At 39.5% G+C, this 22,002-nt stretch overlaps 1 protein-coding gene across 1 annotated transcript in view; it reads right to left on the reverse strand.

The window, feature by feature from the left end:
• Positions 1-20,563, reverse strand: part of LOC101862270 (MPN domain-containing protein) — a gene marked incomplete in the record, with an annotated part of 25,308 nt that extends 4,745 nt beyond the window's left edge. The window contains 12 exon segments of the mRNA XM_005098362.3: positions 404-474; positions 961-1,129; positions 3,908-3,984; positions 6,855-6,927; positions 7,538-7,634; positions 7,823-7,970; positions 9,954-9,994; positions 10,801-11,117; positions 12,331-12,408; positions 12,984-13,130; positions 13,417-13,631; positions 20,416-20,563. Of these exon segments, the coding sequence (XP_005098419.2) occupies positions 404-474; positions 961-1,129; positions 3,908-3,984; positions 6,855-6,927; positions 7,538-7,634; positions 7,823-7,970; positions 9,954-9,994; positions 10,801-11,117; positions 12,331-12,408; positions 12,984-13,130; positions 13,417-13,631; positions 20,416-20,419 (1,437 nt within the window).
• Between the last annotated feature and the right edge of the window lie 1,439 nt (positions 20,564-22,002).

The following is a 22,002-nucleotide window of genomic DNA, read 5'->3' on the forward strand; positions in this document are numbered from 1 at the left end:
CCCCCCTTCTTTTCTCTCACTCTCAAATACCCACAAATAAATAGTCATACACCTACCGGTTTACACAAAATAATGCTGGCACTTGGAAAACACTTTAACTTACCTTAAGTGAATGACCCAACTCTACTTGAACCATGAAAGACAACTAGACAAGGTAAGACAATTACTTTTATGAAAACAACAAGTTCTCACTCCCCTCCTTGAGTATTTATTTCTATATATTATGATACTGTCAAAGGACATCTACCAGTTTAAAACAACCATCTTTCTCCTCGACAATGGGTCGCTGTCTTGAACAATTTTGACTGTAGATGATGCTAGTTTCTGGAGGGATATGCTTCAGAATTCACTGTCTTGATCACTACATGTTGGTATCTAAACAGAGTACAGTAATAAAAGTTACCTCTAAGTTGGGCATCACCCAAAACGCCTGTATCTGTGAATCCAGGGTCCCAGGAGTGTATTCAAAAGGAGCTGCGGACATGAAAGCACAAACAATAGCAAGGGACAGTAAATAACCATAAAGAATATTTACAACAACAGAGGAAACAATCCTATTTAACAATCTCAAGGAGACGAACTGTAAATGACCGTGGTCATCTTTTCCAGATTCTCTCAATAGCATCACAGTTAGTGTAGTTAGCCACATTTTGTTTCAATTTAAGTTTTTTGCTTCGTTGTAGCCCCTTTACACAGGATGGAGGGTAAAGGCAGATCAAACAGATTTAATGTTTGCAAATCAATTTTTTTACTTTTAAGATGAATTTACGACATTCATAGGTTCACAGTTTATGATGTCCTTTTCTAATAACATGAGCAAAGTAAAAGCTGTCAAAAAGATCAAGCAATACATAATTTTACTTAGTAAAGAATTTAAAAGAGAGAGCATGCCCCAGTCTATAGAGCAGGGAACATCATCTATGAAATCTTTATGTAATTAATTATTATTAAGTTACATACACACTATAAAGGCCAAGCACGGCTGGTACATTGAGCCAGAGCCTCTCATCTTGAGCTGGTACGACATCTGGCAGTCAACGTCGTGCACTGATGGGTCAGACTGGCAGTATGGGTGGCTATGATACCAACCCACCAATGTCATGTGCTTGGACCTCATGCTACGCCGGATCTGAAAAGGGATGGGGGAAGAAGGCAAGCAATGAGATGAGGAATGTCACACAGGAATGGACATATTATGACAAATATAGAAACAGCGCAATGTTGTTGTGGACATATTATGACAAATATAGAAACAGCGCAATGTTGTTGTGGACATATTATGACAAATATAGAAACCGCGCAATGTTGTTGTGGACATATTATGACAAATATAGAAACAGCGCAATGTTGTTGTAACTGGTATTGTTCAATCTTAGTTTACTGGCAACTGGTACAGTGGGTGCCACATTCAACGAGGTCACATTCACCGAGAAGTCGGCTCCAACGAGGCAATCCTTAATCCCCGATTTTTCCCTCTATATCTCTTTGTAAATGCACGTCGGCTCCAACGAGGTGCAAGCAGACCAAAGTCGCTTTCAACGAGGTCGCGATAACCAAATAAAAGCAATTAGCGGCCCCAAAAGCGAAGCATTTTTCTCCTTTTTCTTCATCTCACACGAAGCTTAAGGCCCATCACCCATTCCTAACACATTGTATTGCTAGAACTAGCCTGCCTCCTAATTTGGGCCCCAAAGCCAAGAGGATGGGCGAGGGTTAGCCTACAGTAGGGATGGGAGGGGATGGGTGGGAACGCAATGCGGGCTGTGTGAAACTGTGTGAACTCTGGATGGGCAGGTCTAGATTACTCTAGATCAAGACATTCTTTTCTTTTCAATATTCTTTTCTTCCCCTGATCAGAAAATCCAAGCCCCCGCCTTTACTTTAAGTAGATCTAAGCCTAGATGTGAGAGGGTATGTTTCTACACGAGAAGTGTTCAGGAAAAAACAATATTTAAAAATGCAGAAATGACGGTCAGAGCACAGCTGAAACATGCGCACACTGATGCTGTTTGAGATTTTCATCATCAGGGGGAACAACTGTTTTAATTACTGGTATTGGAACATCCTATAATATAACAACTTGTCTCCTTTCTTTACTTTAGCCTTAGTCACGATCAACGAGAGGTGGGATCCAACGAGGACAACAAGCCGGTCCCGGCAACCTCGTTGAATGCGACACCCACTGTACAACTGCTATCTACTGCATTGTACAAATTATGTTGTTGCTGAGGTGTAATTTACAGTGACTCAGCATGAAACATCCCACATTTTTTAAGGGATCAGGAAAGGACGATAATGTAATAAAGCAGTAGAAAGAGCAGGCCACTTTCCACTTCTATGAACACAACGAAGGGATGAGGGAAAAAGCAAAAGAAACTAAGAGAAGGAACAAAATTTGCCAATGATGCTTTTCAAGCATGGTGCGGTTGTGGGTAGTAAGTCCTGCTCAATTTATATATTAAATAATAATAATAATATAATATATAACATTTATAGAGCGCATTTCCAAAAAAAGTAGCTCAATGCGCTTTACATTGGAATACCCATTTTTCAAAAACCTTTCTTACTACTTCCTTTCTTCTCACGCAATATACATTAATGCACACACACACACACATACACACACACACACACACACACACACACACACACACACACACACACACACACACACACAGAGACTATTTTCATCCAGACATAGGAAAAGAACAAATATAATGAAAGCTAACGTTAAAAGCTTATGAAGGATAGGCCTGTAGGAACAGAAAATGTTTAAGATGTCTTTTGAAGCTATCAAGTGTTCTTATTTGTCTTAGTTTCATGGGTAATCTGTTCCACATAAATGGACCAAGATATGAGAAAGATCTCTCTCCATATGATTTGTATGATTTTACAGGTGTCACAAGTAGGGTGTTATCGTTCGATGATCTTAGGTTTCTCCCTGGTTTATATATACTGATAAGTTCTTGCAGATAAAAAGGAGCAGTTTTATTTACACATTTGAAACACATGACGCAGATTTTAAATATTATTCGTTCTTTTACAGGGAGCCAATGCAGTTCTTTTAATAATGGAGTGACATGGTCTCGTTTTTTAGATCTTGTTATCAGTCTAGCGGCATTGTTTTGAATTACTTGTAAACGATTCAAATATTTGTTGTTCAGACCTGCTAGGAGTGAGTTACAATAGTCTAATCTAGATAGGATAAGAGATGTTACCAGTGTTTTTGTGGTCTCTTCGCTTAAGTACTTTCGAACTAGGCCTATCCTTCTCAGCTGAAAATAAAGGGATTTGGACAGAGATCCTACAAACGAGCCCATTGATAAGTGGTGGTCAATATATACACCGAGATTCCTGACAACTTCTTTACTAGATGTCATATGCCCATATAAATCAAAGTTGACACTTTCCAGATCTTTATTTAATCGTGGATTTTTTATAAGAATGATGTCTGTAAGTTTCTTAAAGAGAAGGAAAAAAATCCTCTGATTAAAAACAATATCTCACCACACAAGACTCACTAGAGATCATGGGAGAACAGGAACTGTGAGAATAATTATGGTGCAGGGAATTAAAAAGCAAAAACAAAACAGCATACGTTTCCATAGCATATTTTCTCCTAGCAAGCATAGTAAACAGATCTTCAAACCTTTTCTTACTACAATGCGGTATAGATTAATTATTCACAGACCAATTTTTCTCAGTTGCACACCTTTCAATAAGTTGAGAATCGGTAAACTACAATTAAATTAGAAAGGCTTTGCGAGCTTGCAATGTAACAGGAACTTATTGTAAACTTAGATGTAAAAGATTTGTTTCACTAGTGCAGAACGTTGGACAATATAGCACATCTTACAAAGCCCCCCCCCCCCCACTCCCAACATCCCCTGTCTGCCATGTAACTGACCTCTTCTTCGACAAGAGGGGCACGCTCAAGGTCACCGAGGCGACAACAGGCTGGGAACACCTGTTCTACGCTGAGATCTGAAAGATACAAAACATAAATTTCTCATGTCCATACGGTCAGAAACAAGTCTGAACATCGACATAAATGTAAGTTAAAAATACCTTATATGACTTATGTACTGTATGTTTTAATTAGAAATTGATAGTTATGACAATGGAAACCTTTAATCACACGGTATATAACATATCAAAGGCTGTACTCATCGACAGAGTATACAAAATATGCACAACAAGAATCTTCTGTAGTCTTACCTCAAAGAAAAAAAAAGAAAAAATTTATTTGAAATAGAAATCAGACTTACAACGGTGGGCATAAATACACAGAGCTGGTTGTAATGGAGTACAATGTACTCCGGTACTTGTACTTACGTTACAATTTTCGGTACTTTTACTGTTCTCCGGTACATTATGAGAACCAGTACTTCTACTGTACTCCGATTCTTTTTATAAAAGTACTTCTGAGTATTTTTAAAGTACATTTTAGGGGGCTCTCGTGGCCTAGAGGTTAAGGTGTTGGCCTTTCATTCAAAGGTCCCAGGTTCGAATCCGGGTAGCGACCAAAACATTTTCTTCTCTAAAATTGTCTCCTTTCACCTCCTTTCCTGCTCTCTAGCAATGTTCTGTTGTCTGCTTTCATTTCCGCTTTCTGCCCCCACCCCCTCACCTCCTTTGCCCCCTCCTCTGGGCTCCTGACTCTTTCTGCAGCCTTTCTACTGTTACTCCTTGGCTCCTCCTTACTGCTGTCTTTCTGCCACACCCCTGATCTTCTGGTAGGAAAGATTTACACCTAGCCTTCTCAGACAAGGGCGAAAAATCTCGGAGGGCCCGTGTGCAATTTGCGCACGTTAAAGATCCCTTGGTGGTCTAAAATCGATAAGAGTAGGCTTCGGCCGCCACCCGAGCAAAAATTCAAAATTTCCTACCACCTGAAAATATTATATTATATGACCTATGCAGTTGCGAGCACCGTAAAACACTTTACAAAAACAAAAACAAAGTACATTTTGAGTACTTTTGAAGCTTATTGAAAGAGTAAGTGCCAGCATTTCTGATCATAATTTACGGAACAAATACCTGGGCGGGCACAGCCGATCAACCAAGAGTTAAAAGTTGAGATCAAAGAACTGCCCGTCGTGTCAAAGATCAGCCACTCTCCTGAATGTGATCACAAGCGTTGTAAAACTACATGAAACGGTACAATGATCCCCAGACGGGATCACACCGAGGTGTGAACTGACCGATGCGTTTCTTTTCCCCAAACATCGCACTCGCATCTGAGCTCGCCACCTGAACTCACATCACTCGCTGGGTGGGTAGGGCCTACAAGTTCTCTCCAGGCAGGATCACATCGAACTGTGAACTCTTCCCTGACCATTGAAGTTGAAGGCAGTTTTTCTCTATTCCCGACTTTGCGAGACAGCCTGAATTTTAATTAGTGTGGTCACAGCGTAATGGTACGTAATGACAAAGGCGGAGGGAACTCAATCAGAGATAGAAAGGCTACAATTTTTTGACAGGTGAAGGGGAGGGGCAACTGGATAAACGTAGACAAAGATCTCGAGACGATATGCTAATGAGTACGGTATAATATTAAGGCATGCCTCATGCTACCATGCTACTATGGTTGGTCATCAAGGTTGACCACTCTTTGCTCGTCATATGTCATAAACCCACCCAGGGGTCACATCAGTTCATGGCTCACTGTAGATTCTTCCTTGGCTTCGTCGGCTATAGATCCCGTATTTCCCTTGCTCCCAAGCACTGGGATCTTAGCGGAAACTACTGTAGTAGAGAATTTTTTATTACACTACTCTTACTAGACTCTAGGAAATTACATGTAGGCCTATTTTGGTTTGCCGTGGGCGCCGTGGACTACACAGCATGACCAAAATCTGTCTTACCACTATTATAATCAATTGAAAATCAAGGTATATCAATCTAACAATTTTTTAGGCTACCTAAATTTCTTTTTAACTTTTTTTGTGGTTTGTGCTTAAGGCTACCTTGATTCCTTGAGGATTTGTTAATGAAGAATTTAATGCACGTTTCCATTTTTTTTTTTGCTGGCCATTTTCATCCATTTTATATTTTCTTAAGAGCAACTTTGTCTCTACATTTTCCAATGTGGATACTTTTCCTACTTTCCGACCTCTAGGACTGACTTACATTTGATCATATTGTCTTGCTCAAACAAGTTCTATTCATGATATCACTCACTCACTAGTTGCGCCTGTTTGTTTGCTGTTTTTTTTTTTTCAATTTCACGGACCATTTCCACCTACATTCAGTGCGTATATTCAAATACTTTGTATACTGTTTACATTATTAGTAATAAATGGCCTAATTTGTCAAATATACTAGATATGTTATTCAATATGATATTTTGCATTAGCACTGAAGTGTTTTATCATATTAGCAGAAAGTACTCAAAATGTACTCATAAGTACTTTTTTAAAAAGTACTTGTACTCAAGAACATTTTACAGGAAAGTACTTTTACTGTACTTAAGTACATATTTTAGATTGTACTTAAATTTGTACTTAAGTACCTTTAAAAAAGTACTTTAACAGCTCTGTAAATACATTTATGACACTACCATCCAGCAATATTAATAAACAATCAAGCAAGCCATATATTTTATGTACACTTACATTATCATACCTTGTCAGCCTATCAGAGGACAAGTTCTCTGAGCCATTAATACGTCTTATGCAACTCGGAGACTAAAACGTTTTCTTTGATTAGAGACAAGTCCACTACTGGAACAATCAGATAACAGGAAAATGCCATGGGTATAAAAAAAAAAAAAATAAGAGGGTGATTCAGCACCAAAAAAAACTGAGTCTACGACTTCTGAAAATGATAGATTATCGGTTAGCTTCACTTACGCTGCTTGTGCGTGTCCCATCGACCTCCGAGGTAACCAACCACTTCAGACTTGGTGAGGTAACAATGGAAGTCCTAAAATAAAATAAGGATGCAAGGGATTCTTTTTACTTGTGGAGGTATTTTGGGAGCAAAAGTCCACAAGGAGATTAGAACAATACACACTTTTTCAACATCCATTACTAATTCATAAGTTCAAATAACTTAATTTCTTCCACCTGTAAATGGCTGCAAGACGGACTAACAACAAAACAGAAAATGCCTCTATCAAGTTTGAACAAAATTCCATCTTGGGTCATAACATTAACTAAACTTTTACTTCAACACAACATATCTCAGCAAGAAGAGGCAGGCATGATAACCCAGTTAAAAAGCAGGAAAAAAGTCTCAGAATTAGGATGACAGTTATAAGATTGGACCCTAAATTAACGAGTCTGGCATCCTGACAGCTAAACTACCTAGGCCACCAACATTAATGTTGAGAATCATCAAACACTTTTGATGATTCAAATAGATCTTTAGAACGTTTACCTTCTGGTACGTAAATTATCATACAAAAAAAGATTTTCAAGGAAGATACGTTGGTATAAAAATCAAATCTTTTATTGCTTTCTCTTCAGAAATTGACAAGGTGAAAAATACCTTGACAAGAGACTAAATGGAAAGTGTCTCATTGTGCACTCACCATGAGGAGCAGGGCATTGCTGTTTACAGACACAGTGAATGGCTGCAGCTTGCTATGGCTGTCAAACTTCTCGCACTGAACCAGAGTATGGGGGTCTCTGGAGAAAACCAGACGGTATTAATGTAAAAAGATAAAATAGTGTTTATTCATGGTATTGAATCTCCCTGAAAGTTCTCAAATTGTTACAATGAATCCCTCAACCAGACTGTTCTTTGTAACTCACAATACAGGGGAAAAATATGGCTGGAAAACATAGCTATTTTATACAGAAACAATATGACTTACATATCAATGCGCCTGGTACCAAGAGAAGAGTACGGAACACTCTCCCTCGATCTAATGACCTTCTGGCTAATATGGCTCGACTTTTCCAACTGTAGCACACCTGTCGTCTTGTCTGAGGGGCTGATCCTTGAGAGATTCAATGGAGTTACTGGAAAAAGAAAATAAAACTAGTCTATAAATCAGACATTCTGTACCAAATTCCATCTAAGATTTTTAGCAAGAAATAAAGATACCAATCTAAACTTACAAGGAGCAAATAGTAGGCACAAATTTTTTTCCCCTAAGTACTATCCTCGCCATTTACTCATATCTATACATAGCATTCTTCTCAGCAAAGTAACCATTGTCTGAATTACCAATGTTTTCCTCTCAGACTAAGTCATGTTTCTCCTAATCACACATCTCACAAAAGGGAGTGAACTATTTCTTCACTTCAATTATAATACTATGTCATGGACGCATTATCATATTCTTATCAATAAAATTTGGTTTTCTTATATTCATATTTTATAACGTCATCATCATTTCTCATCCTGTACCAGAGTAGAGGTCACTAACAAGAGCTTTCCATGTACTTCTCTACAGGGCTATTGTCTCCACTTCTGTCCAGATGTATCCCATCTCCTTTAGGTTAGAATTTTACTCCCTACTCTACGTACTTTTAGTTTTAGGCCTTTCTTTCTTTCTCTTTCCTAGCCGATTCTATCTTAAGGTTTGTGGGATAATGTTTGTATTTAGCTTTCTTAACATGTGTCCAATCCATTTTCATTTTCTTTTTATGTTTTCTATTATATCTGTTTTCGGTTGAATTGTTTGCTCCCATACTCTAAGGTTTCAATTAAAAGCGCGGGTTACGAATAAAAGGGTGGACAAGTGGTCCAAAATTAATAAGGGGGGGGGGGGGGGGGGGAGGGCAGATAAAAGGGGAGTGGGGTGGCACATTCAACTTCATACCCCTATACTAGTAGAAACAAATTTGTTTTGTTTCTCCTTCAGTGAATAAAAGAACAAGGGTTCATGAAACTTTGGTGATTTTAGTAAGTTACTGTGACAACTTTTCCAATTTAGGAACAAACCAGTTTCATGCCCCTTACAAAAAAAAAAAGTTTCATTCAGATATCTAAATAGATTCTAAACGTTTCATATGATTGTCGGTCGTGGCGAGCTAGAAAATAATAAACAGGGGATATGGAATAAAGTGGGGGGGGGGGGGGGGGGGGGCGTGCGCAATAAAACAACTGAAAACTAATTCTTAGTATATTTCTTATAAGCACCTGTTGATAAAAATGCCTATTGCTTTTTAAAAGCTGTTTTTTTGAGTTTCCAAGTTTCTGATCCATATATATACATACCGTAGTTGTGTAATTTTTGGCACTGGAAATCCTGGTCTTGATTACTGTTCCTGTAATCCAGGACTTCCATACATTTTTTAGTTGAGTGAAAGCACCTCTTGCCTTGTCTATTCTTGTCTCTACATTTACATTTGTTCCTCCAACCTTGTCTATAAATGCTACCAAAGTAAGTGAAGGAATCAACTTCCTCTAGAGTTGATCCTCTGATGGTAATCAGATCGTAGGGTTTTTTTCATTACTAAAGAAGACAAAAGACAGTGGAAATAAAATAGAGGCAACAGAAATGTGGTTTCTTAGGAGACTGCTAAGAGTATCGTGGAAGGAAAAGAAATCAAATGAGGTAGTGCTTGATGAAGCCCACGTGGGACGCTCAATGTTAAAAACAATCAGGAAATGACAAATGCAGTTTTTGGGACACCTGAATAGACATAAGGGTATTGAACATCCAGCTCTCACTGGCAAAAAAAATTGAGGGCAAGCGAGGCAGGGGTAGGCCCAGAACAACATACTTAGGGAACTTAAACAAATGGGTAACAGGGAAAGATCAGGGAAACGTAGCTTTTCTGAGAGCATCCGAGCAAAGGAATGAATGGAAAATCATGATCGCCGATGTCTGTCGCAGATCTGGCACGGAATGATGATGATGAAAGTAGACAAAAAATATAGTCTGAGAGAAATTCAACACTTCACTACAAATTTCATGTTGGTATCTAGGCACAACACAAACACAAAAATAAAACAGCTTAAATCAGCTAATCTACTGGTGAAAAAAAACTTACCTTCAGTTGGAGCTGCAGCTTTACTTTTTCCACTTGGTGGACTGTGGGGAGGAAATAAAAGTTACAAGAAAATAACTACAACTACACCAACAAAGTCAACTACATTAATTTTTCTAGGGTAGTATGTGTTAGACTACTAGATTGCTTTTATCAATATACAGAAGGGAAACAATAAATCCTGGATTGTTGGTCCTTATATTAACATGTTGAATTATGTCCCTGTAATTGTAGGCCCAACTTTTATTTATCTACCCTCACAACAAAGATTGTCTGATCTTAGTGATCTTTACTCACTCCTCCTTCCTGTTTCAATCACATGTACTCATGCTCATTATGATTTATTTAGTCTTGTCAGTGAAGCCAGAGAGGGCAGACCTCATATTATTTTCATCATTAAATTACCCTTCTTCATCTAGAAACGGAGTTTTGACTTTTGCTTTATTAAATACAATAATGGCAAACAACCCCAGTGCAACAGTATGTTCTGCATGTTTTGTACATTAAAGACACAGTAGAGTAGTCACTTAAATGAAAACAGAGAAATCGGTCCTTTGCTTCTTCAGTAGATATACTTGCTAGATCGCTCTGTTGTTCCCCTTTTTGTTATTGTAATCTACAAGAAAAACATTACATCAGTCCGAGACAATGAACAAAATGAAGTAGTAAGAGGTGATAAAAAAAATCTGAACAACAATCCAACACGAATACTATCCAATAGTATCCGTATTTGTCCAGACATGAAGGCACCACATCACAAATTCACTGTTAAGGAAAACTTTCTAGGATGCCCATAGTTTCCTTATAAAATTAGGAAGTTAATTCAACACAAAGAGACCGTGTGACTTACACTTTGGCAGGCTCTGCAACCAAAATTTGTTGTAATGAAGACATAAGTGGTTTCTCTGTATCTTTCTTTTCCTTGTGCACTGTGCTATCTTGTTTTTCTTTATCTTTGTCATCATTACCCTCACTAGACTTTACACAAGCAGACATTGGTGCCTTGTCATTGATAGTAACTGATACTGGCGAGTCTTGGGGTGCTTTGGTGGTCTGTGGACTACATTTTTCTCCATCTATGCTCAAAGTTGGGGAGGCCAGCATCGCCGGAGAGGTACTGGGCTGTGGTGGTTTGGTGGGGGAAGAGTTGGAGCTGTCACTGGATGCCTGAGCAAAAGGGAGGAAAAAAGAGATGACTGGTAAGATTTATCACATCAAAACAAGACACTCAATATAAGAACATAGAAAAGAAACTGAGATCTGCGGTTTGAATTTCCATTTTTAGAGGTGTATAATAAAATGAGTTCTCCCAAAGAAACTTTCCTCAAAGAAATTTGAATGATAATGAACAAAAAAGCACAATAGTTCATCAATATTCAGAGTGCGCTTCTTGAAATGTCTAATAAAAGTAGGTCTCTAATTTGTAATTCGAAGAAATTTTTAAAATGCATTGAAGAGTGGTACCACTTTCTGTCTTCTACACACTCTTAAGGGTTTCAAAGTTAATTAACAAAATATATTTTAAGAATAATAAAATTAGCATTGCCGGGGACACTTATGTCTTCCTTGCTGTACATAATGGTTCGCAATTTTTTGAATCACAAATTTATATAAAAGCATTTAAAAAAAACAACAACAGTCAGTGTCAATGAATGCAGTAGAAGAAATAAAAATGAAAAAGCTGGTAAAAAACATTGAAATCTCATCTGACTTTTGTTTCAAGGTCCCAGACATTTCGACTACAGAACGTTAGAATGAGCGACCGATTTGCAAAAGTGTACCAGATCATGAGTTTACACAAGATGAGAATAAAAACTGTAGACACCAGTTCTCGACTGAGGCACACATAAACCCAAAGGCAAGGAAGACATAATATTCATGAGAACACCAAAGATGGAACAACCCCCCAAAACAAGATATAGTAGAAGTAGTGAGAACTTTCTTGAGTTATTCTGTAAGGGCATTCTTTACCTGTATTTTAGTAAAATTCCACACCTGTATTCTGTTTGACTAATAATAGGAATTTTTTCCACTTGGCCATTTATTACAACAACTATGGGAGCAAACAAAACCACAGAACACAGATTTATAGAAATTACTAAAGAGAAAAAGCAAGTGAATTGATCACACCTTGAGAAAACAGAAACAAATATTACCCACCAAACTTTGAGATGGAATTCATAAGGAAAGAGAAAGAAAGTAAGGCCTAAAATGTACTTGGAGGAAAGACTTTGATTCAGAACTAAAGGAGATGGAATACAGCTGGACAGAGGTATATTGAGCGCTGTTGTTGATGGCCTAAACGCCGACAGGGGATGAAAAAGGCTGATGATGACGGTTCAATCATAGTGTAGGCCCCTCTAGCTCTCCCAGTCCCTACCTTGAAGGGGCTGCTCACCCTGTGTTTCCGGGCCCAGATGCTTTTCCAAATGTCCAGCTTTTTGTTGTTGTATTTCACCTGATGAATAATTTGCAATAAAATGTTTAACGACAAAAGCCATGACAGTGTCGCTTTGGTATAGAATTTTATGGGTTTAACTCCTTTTTCAGCACTTCTAAAGTTTCAGTTTTTTTTATGAGGCAGGACCTCTGAATTCTAAATCTGTTGGAGAACAGACATATAGTCAAGAAGGTGAAGAGCCACCTTTACAAAAACACCCCAAAACAATCCCAGGTCAAGAACATCCTGCTGAGGATACAGTCCAAAGTCATCCAAATCAAAGCCTAGCATGATACCATCTGAGCTGATGGTGGACTCCTTGTATGACTAAGAAAGGGATCTTCTCCTTTTCATCTTCTACACAATGAGAGTGGGTCAAAGTGACATGATGAAACTTATGGCAAAAGGATGTCTCTCAGTACCATACTTTTTTACTGATACAGAATGGGAGGCAGAAAGATGCCATTGGCAGGCAGCACCCGTACTCATCTGTAAATTCTAACTGTACTTGTTCTTTTTTCCTAGCTCTTTATAGCCAGTATTGGTATTGCATCTCTACATTTTCTCTGTAATTAAACTATAAAATATCTCACCGATGCCCATCCACAGCCAGAACGTTTGATTGGGTTGACCAGCCGCTTACAATGCAATGCCCAAGCGCTTGGAGTTCCAAACTCTTCCTCCGATCCTTGCCATTTTATCTTTCCACTTTCAAGCAGGTCAGCTTCAAAACGTTGTCCCTGATAATGATCACAAAAAATATCAAAAGAAAGTCAGCTTCTAAAAAAATTACACAGACATCACCAGTACCTCCTTTTTCTGTAACGTTGTGCTAGAATTTATGCATGTTAAACAGTGAAATTGACTTTGATGTGTATCATGGGATTCAAGACAGCAGATCTGTATAAAAAATGAGACAGAAAAATATGTGTGTGGGGAACAGGGAACAACAAAGAGTCATTCTGGCAGCAATCATGCAATGCTTTCACTATCAAAGAGAAGTAATGGATAATAAATGTTACTTACCAAATAGTCGATGGACAAGACCCCCTTCCCTGGATGGATCACGCCGTCCTCCATCAACGTGTTGAGCGTCACACTACGACAAGTGATTGCCTGTTTCGCCTTATGAAGAGCTCCCTCTTCCTCTCCATCTAACCTCATCTCCATCTCTTCTCCATCCTCCTCCTCCATTTCCACATCTTCCTCTTTCATTTCCATTGACTCAATTTCTGGAGATGCTAGATTGAAGAAAAATACGTATAAATATTGTGCTTACTTTTCAAAGTCGGGAAATAGGTGACAAAGTATGCACAATGAACTCAAGACAAATATAATGACATATTCATTCTACGTCAAACGGAAGATTTGTTCTGGTAAAAGAAAAAACTCCCTTCTGACACTTAAATAAATGGCAACTCAACAGGGATGAGAGATTTGTATGTTCATCATGGACAAGTTTTTAAGGCTGTTGATTGATAAAATATACTGGTTGTGTTGGACAGGTGGTCATCTTGGACAGTGTCATAATTTGGCGTCTCTATAAAAAAAAAATGCAAGGGGAAGTGGTAAGTGATTGTGTGTACAGGAGGTTGTGAAGGACAAGTGGCTGCGAGTGGAAATTCAAATTATTATATATAGGTAGGCCTATGCATTGAAAGAAAGTGAAGAAATTCAAAGCAGTTGCATATTCCTCTGCCACAGATAAAAAACACAAAGATGAATGCCTTAAAATTGTCTCATTTATCATGCAGATCACATCTCTCAGCAGTAAACTAATTTACATGGTCTAATTCTCATCAAATTTTAATATATACTGTTGCCGTCGTGCACCAACCCCCTAAGCGCCACCGACAAAATTTTACAGGAGAAGCAAAAAACTAATTATTTCTTTTATTTCTTAATATTTTAGAAAACTTTTCAACTTTTACACATAAAATATGATTCTTCACCTTCTCACATGTTGTTTGGAGTAGTAAAAAGAATAATTACAAAGAAAAAGGACTTACAAGATTTCTGCTCGAGTTTATCGTCGTGCACCGACCCGGTAAGCACCAAGCGTGTCGCATACCTCTTTCGTGCACGACGGGTCTGAATTGCTTGTCGACAGATGATGTCATTTTAGTGGTTTTTGTTTTTGAGTATATTTTGATGATGGCATAATGTGTCATTGTTTGTTCTCCTTAAAGAAGAAATTAAAGACATTTAAACATAAAAAGAACCACTAGCTTGTCATGGTTTGTTAATAGAATCTTTATTTGCCGTTTAAACAATACAAACAAACAAACAAACAAACAAACAATAAAACACGTAAAAACATCCAGACCCAGACATTCAGAAAATACGATAAAGCACAATGAGCAATGAAAAACATAATGTCATTAACCCCCCCCCCCCCTCTCTCTCTCTCTGTCTCTCTCTCTCTATTTGCCAAACTCTCGATCTCTCTCTATCTGCCAAACTCTCTCTCTCTCTCTCTATATATATATATCTATCTCTCTCTCTCTCTCTCTCACACACACACACCCTCTCTTTCTCTCTCTCTCATTCATTTAATATCACCTTTTCTGTAATTCCGAAGTACACACAGCCACTCATCCTCTCTCTCTCTCTCTGTCTCTCTCTCTCTCAGTCTCTCTCCCCCCCTCTCTCTCTCTGTATCATCTTTTATCATCTCATTCACTCGCTCTTTCTCTCCCTCACCCTCTGTTCTTCTCAGCTGCAGATGAAATGAATATATCTAAAATTCACATATTATACATAATATATTTAGTGCCGAAGATTATCGTAGAATGAATGGTGGTCTTTAGGAATAACGGCTTTTAGTTCCTGGAGGTGTCTGAATTTCACGTCTGTGATCTTCAAGGTCTCTGTGTAAAGAGGTCCTGGTTTTTCGCGGCTACCTGTGCATGCCCTCTTCCCCGAGGAATACCCTTCCAGTCCTCATCAAATGTCAACTTGAAGGATATGTTCCGATCAGGCGTATACCTAAGACAACGAATGTCCACCACATGTGGGTCACCTTTCCCACGACCTGGCCTCACACTTTTGTATGGTCCGAGTTTGGAATAATCCTTGAAAAATGTGTGATCAAGGTACTTGACCTCAAAGGGTCTGGGGCTGCGCCTGGCTCTACCCATGATGCCAATGTAGTCCGCCGACAGGTACACCGGAACACATTTTGCTGCTCTCTCAATAAGACTGTGGCAGGAATCCACTTCCATGTGCGTGTGTCCCTTGACAAGATATTTATGCTCCACTGTCTTACCTGTGCGAGCGCAAAAGTCACTAATAGCGTTGGCAAGTACAACGTTTTTGTTTTGATATATGCATCCATCACTAAAAATGATTATCTTGTCCACTTCGGTATTAACGTTTAGGTAATCTACCACACACGATGCAAATTCGTTTGAAGTGAGCCCACCTTCTCCCTCATGCCACACGTAACACAGCACATCCTTGGAGACTAGATCGTAGACTGTGAAGTTGTGTACTGTGAGTTTTGTTTTGTAGTAGATGGCAGATGCTTGAAGAGAGGGAGCAAGAAGGACAGATTCCAAGTCCATACAGATGGTAGCAGTCCTGACTCCGTCAGCTGAACCTTCAAGAGACAGTTTCTTGTTCATCTCCTTCTCAGCAAAGGCTCTTTCCTTCAGTCTCATGTGCTGTTTCCATGTCTCTTCGTCCATGTTTCCAACACTGTGGGACACACATAAGTCACATAGGTCCTTTCGGGGATAAACACCGTTAGTCCCAAGCCCTTGCGGCCCAGTTCTTCACACTTTTTCAAGTAGTCCCGGTGTAAATCGGCCAGAGAACGAAAGTGAGGCTCCAGATAAAGCTTTGCAGAGGTTTTACGACAATAGTGAGATGGGAGTTTCGGTAATAATCCAAAGAATTCATTCACCAGGAACACTTTTTCATCACTTCGAACGAGAGATTTAACACTGCGTTTGGCAGGTCTTTCTGAATCTGACTGCAAGGAATCAGTGGAATTTCGAATCATCCAGTCCCCTAGATCTAGAGTACTGGCAAATATTTTCTTGCATACACGAACTCTTACTCCATCTTTCTTCAAGAAATATTGATATGAGCAGGATCTTTTTGATACTTCCAAAGTTGTCCGCTTCCTCTTCACATCAACCTTGTCAACTAGACCGTTGACGTACGCTTTTTTACTCTCCCATGATAGTGACCACACACAGCCAAAAATCTCTGCTCTGTCTTCGTCTGAAAGAGAATTGCACTCCATCCCTTTGCAGATACGGTTGCAAGGTTCCAGAAGTTGACGTGCTGGTCTTTGGGAGCCCTTGGCAGAGACATAGCTTTGCCCCGACTCCCTGAGAAATTTCCGTTTGTTTCTCTGCCAATTTTCAACACCTTTTTTCCCTGGTTATAGAGTTAGGGTAGAGAATTCTTCATCTGCGGGGACAGCTTCTGCAGGTGGCTCGGGTAGGCAGGAGATTGGTGTTAGCACCCCGCTGCCCGTGCTAGCAACTGATACCGGGAGGTCGTTGACTGAGTCCGCAGGGCCAGCATCTGATGCTAGAAGGGCGTTGACTGTGACGGTAGATGTTGCTGAGGGAACATCGACTGTGTCGGTAGATGTTGCTGTGGGAACGTCGACTGTGTCGGTAGATGATGCTGAGGGAACGTCGACTGTGTCAGTAGATGTTGCTGAGGGAACGTCGACTGTGTCGGTAGATGTTGCTGAGGGAATGTCGACTGTGTCGGTAGATGTTGCTGAGGGAACGTCGACTGTGTCGGTAGATGTTGTTGAGGGAAAGTCGACTGTGTCGGTAGATGTCGCTGACGGGATGTCGGTTGTGTTGATACTGGCAACAACTGGAGCCGGAGTAACATCAGCTGTGACAGCAGTATGATCAACTGAAACTACAGTGACGTCAGACTGCAATGTAACATCCAGAGAACTCATTGGGACAGAAAGGGCAGGACAAGAAGCCCGAACCTGAAGCTCTCCAAGAGTGGTTGAAGTTGGTTCAGGTTGGTCAAATGTGGTCACCGACGAATTTCTGCGTGGTGTTGAACAAGTATCCAGTGAAAAATCTGACGTGTCAAAGCATGACATAGAAATATCTAATTCTGAGGTATCGTTCAAGAAAACATTGTCCACTATGTCTTAGATGGCACTTTCTGATACTTCATTAAGTGGCAACATTTTGGGGGAAGAATTCTTGTCTTGACGATGAGCACATTTTTCAGATCTCGAAAGTGACAACTGGACCAAACGTTGGCCCCTGTTGAAGGGAAACATGTTTAGTGAAGAATGAAACAAATGCACGTTTCGCTTAACTGACCCCATGAGTTTTTCAGTATACAGTAATACAAAATTTTCAAGACACAAAAAAGAATTTGGTCTCCAACACTATTAATGGTCATACAAACCAGTCTTATATAACACCACGTTGAAAGCTGCCAGGCGTTGGCAAAGTGTGTTGATTTATTGGTTACGAGGGAGAACAAATTTGGAATTCTAACACGTTTAGGTGTTAACAACCTGTGCATAGTGTACGCGGGCATTAAGGCTGTTTTCCATGTCCAAATATGAATATAGATTTAATGCGGTATGGCATGTTTGATTTGCTGCTCTTTGCATTTTATTAATATTTACTTTGTTGTAGTTAAGGAAAGAGGCTGCAGTTCAGTTGGAAGTGTTAAAAACATTATTGGTACTTAGAAAGACGTGAAGGAAGGCTTTTTCCATACATGGGCATAGAGACCTTCGGATGTTTAATGGGGCATGGCATTTTAATTTGACTGTTTGTTGATCTTCTGCTTGAAGTGTGAAACACCTTATTGGTACTTAATTCTTACCTTCATCTTGGGCAATGTTCTGGGCTTTCCAGCGAAAAGTACCTTCTTTGTTCTCGACCCACTATGCAAAAAAAGGGACCCAACGCAAGCAGCACGGTTGCGAAACGGTTGCGTAAGATGGACCCTCGGGCATGACACTATTGTTAGGCCCACTAATATTACCCAACAAGTGACACGGCGCGACGCTCGATCGCGCTGGGCTGCCGGGCACAAAGCAATTATGTGCCTCGCTGGTGTTTACAAGTTTTTTGCCCGACGGCTTTCACGCAGTTGGAGATAGGGGTTTTTTTCATTTGTGTTTTAATGTACTTATTTTTCAACTGTGTCAAATATCGTTTGACTGGGACATACTGTATGTTATACAGAATCATATATATAAGCAAAAAAAGTGGATTTTGAAAATTTTGTCGCTTACAGAGTTGGTGCACGACGGCAACGATATGACCCTTAGTGACCTTTTTCTTGTACTTTAGACTACTAATGGACAGCCAGAAGAAAAAAATTTAGGCTGTGGGGCATGGATTAACCCACAAAGAAAGACCCTGAAAGATGTCTGAGAAGAAAAACAATTATCCAGGTGAGTATCCACAAGACATGTGAAACAGGTATCTCTATCTGGCACAAAATAATGAGAGTGAGAGTGTATGCAGACCCGGTAACCAGGAACGAAGTCACGAAGTATACAGACCCGGCAGAGGAAATCTTTTGTGATTTCGGAATCTAAATGAAGATTGCGGATGTCTTATCTATGAACTATCGTTTTTCCTCCGTTTTGGAGTTGGAGGAATCAATATAAAATAAGACAATTTAAAGAAAAGAACATGTCATTATTTCAATCAAGCAGTCACCCTCTCTATTTCTCTGTCTTTCTCCCCTCTTTTTCTGCCTCTCTCTCCCCTGTGTATCACTCACCTTCTCTTCTTTGTTTATCTGTCTTTCTTTCTCCCCTACCTACTTTCTCACTCTGTCTTTCTCTCCTTCTCTCCAGTCAAGTACTGGGGCAACTGATTTGCTTGCACTTCCCCCTGTTCTCTACCCAAACTCCTCTCTCTCTCAGTCTCTCTCTCTCTCACACACACACACATGCACACAAACACACACATCCCACACACACTCTACCGGGTCTGGGCGCTGAAACTCTCCGAAATGACAAAAGATTTCCCCTATCGGATCTGTATACTTCGTAATTTTGTTCCCGATTACTGGGTCTGAATACACTTCGTAAAATAATTTAATGTCTTTCCCTCTCTTGAAACAATAAGAATTTATTAAAACAATTTATGTGGGGATAACAAGGTATTCAGCACAGCTGGTAAAATGTCAGTGTCTTTTGGTCACCAGTAGCCTAGCCCTTTAGTCGGTTCAAGCCTAGATCATCAGGGTACTACAAGACTGAAGAATCTGGGTTCCGTTTGGGGATACTAGTTTTGACCCCACCGATGATTACTTCTGGTTCTAAACGATTATTTTTAGATGTGCGTGCCGACATGGAAACAGCCTATCAAACCTAATTGTAAAATATCAAATTATGGTCAAGTTCAGGGGGGTGTGCCCTCTGAAACACCCCCCACCCCTCCATGTTTTTGTTAGGCAAGCCTCCCTGAAACCCCCCCTTAACTTGTTAAAAACAAGAGAAATTTTACTGCTCATTTTATAGGCTAGATCTACTGATAAAATATCGATACCGAATAAAAAAATCAGTATCGAATACTTGGTAAGATTGAAGAAGAATACCGGACCAGCGTACTTTTTTGCCTGTCTCGACAACCTTAGGCCTTAGGAATTCATGATTTTCCCCAGTTTTTAAATATATCTCTCAATGAAGAATTTCGGACCGGTAGCTTAGATCTACATCTGTTCATTAGAAGTTTGTCAGGGGGGGAGACCCCCCCTGAACACAACCCCCCTTCCTCCGCCCCCCCATTCTCGTGTAAATGAGTAATGAGTGGTCTGGTATTCTTCAATCTTCCCCAGTACTCTGTGTGGATGATGCTAAGTCCAAACAGACAGGACCCAGATTCTTAAGTTGTACCCAGATCAGAAATAGGGGACGCCGAGCGCAAGTGAGATGAAGATCGCTCTACTATAACCCCTCTCTGCAATGAACATAGGTAGGAGGCCTACTATACTCGTAGTGGCGCGATCGTAGATCTAGGCTACCAAAGCATGCAAGATTTTTAAAAATCAAACCCATATCAGGTTGAGTCTTTTCAAAAGTAGGCCTAGATCTAGATCTAGATGAGAGCGCTGCTGCTATATTTCGTTATTCAGAAGCTCCAAAATAATGAAGCCCTCAGTCTCAGTAACCCGGCGTCTCGTCTTTCCCAGTCCTTTGTTTTCCTTTTCAATTAAATCGGGATTTTACCTTAGCCTACAGTTTAGCGGTGTAAAAACAGTCGTGGTGGCATCGCTGTCGGGAGTCCTGGGTGCCTTGAAGCACATAAGAGGCAAAGATCGATAAAAAAAAAAAAAAACCCCCAACAAAACTACAGAATATGGGGAGTAGATCTTGTTTTAAAAGAAAAAGAAAAAGAAAAAGCCGTAAGATAGTTCGGAAGAGTTTAAAAAATTGTCACGTACTTTTACTTTTATAATCCGCCGCTTATGGCTTATACCCTATACGTTCTTACGATCTCTCTGACCGTCTAGCTTATACCCTTTTGGGTGTCGCGGGAAGAAAGAGACGTAGACGTAGGGCCCTACGTCTCTCTGTCGCCAGAAAAAAAAGGGGGATGCTGTGGGCGGTTAATGTTTCCCTGACTCCATCTATCCAGGTCTTTCTCAATCGCCCTTTAGCCTTGTTTCCATCGAACTTTTTTATGTAGGTACGTTGTGTTGGATGGTATGTTGGTCATCGTAGGAGATGTCCGAACCAGTGTCAATGAACTCAAGAAAAATCAATTACATGTAGAATTACCTCTGCTCAGCTGAGAAAAATAGTGATCTAATTGATGTGAACTCCAAGATTGTTAAGTGTCCCTCACACTTTTCTGTCTTCAAAAAATGTATGCAATGTATACCCAAGTGAAATGTAAAACATAGGGTTTAAAACAGTCAAGAGGCTAGCATCTGCGTCTGTCACGGTCCCGATTTTTGCATTTTTCAAAAAAAGACAAAACAACAAGCTACTTCATAACATATTAGACATGTATTTTGATAAGTTTCAAGACATCCATGCGTATCTATTTTCATGCGGAGAATATAAGTACATTGCAAACTATTTATATCCTGTCTGTCTTTTATTTTTCCCCATTAATTGTGTTTTAATTTGTTGGTCTGTTAATTTTCCAAAAAATTGTTCAGATGAATTGTTTTTCTTTTTTGTTTTTTTTACGGCGTAATGTCATTAAATTTAATGCTGTTCCTACCCTTTTAAAGATATAAATGTTTTACGTTAGAGCGTTGTCTCCACCAAAACCGAATACTGACACTGGCACGCCCCAATTGTGAATGATTCCATAATTTACTGCAATATCGAGTTGGCCTACTTTTTCTTGAATTACACTGTGTTACACACGGGTTAAAACAGCCAATCTTCGGATGGTGGACCTTATTTGTTAATTTTTATGGTTATTTATCCGTGCTGTTCTAATTTTGATTTCATATCTATTGTGAAATCTTTACATTTTTCACGTTTTTACTCTGTGGGTGACTACAAATGATATATCCTGGATGCTTAAAACAGAGCACAAGATATTCTGGAGCTTTAGATTGTTACCTCTATCAACATATTGCTCTGTATACGTCGTCACCGAGTTGAAAGCTTGAAAATTAAGG

This window comes from Aplysia californica, unplaced genomic scaffold (genome assembly GCF_000002075.1).
Source record: "Aplysia californica isolate F4 #8 unplaced genomic scaffold, AplCal3.0 scaffold00180, whole genome shotgun sequence".
NCBI classification, from domain to species: Eukaryota; Metazoa; Mollusca; class Gastropoda; order Aplysiida; family Aplysiidae; genus Aplysia; species Aplysia californica.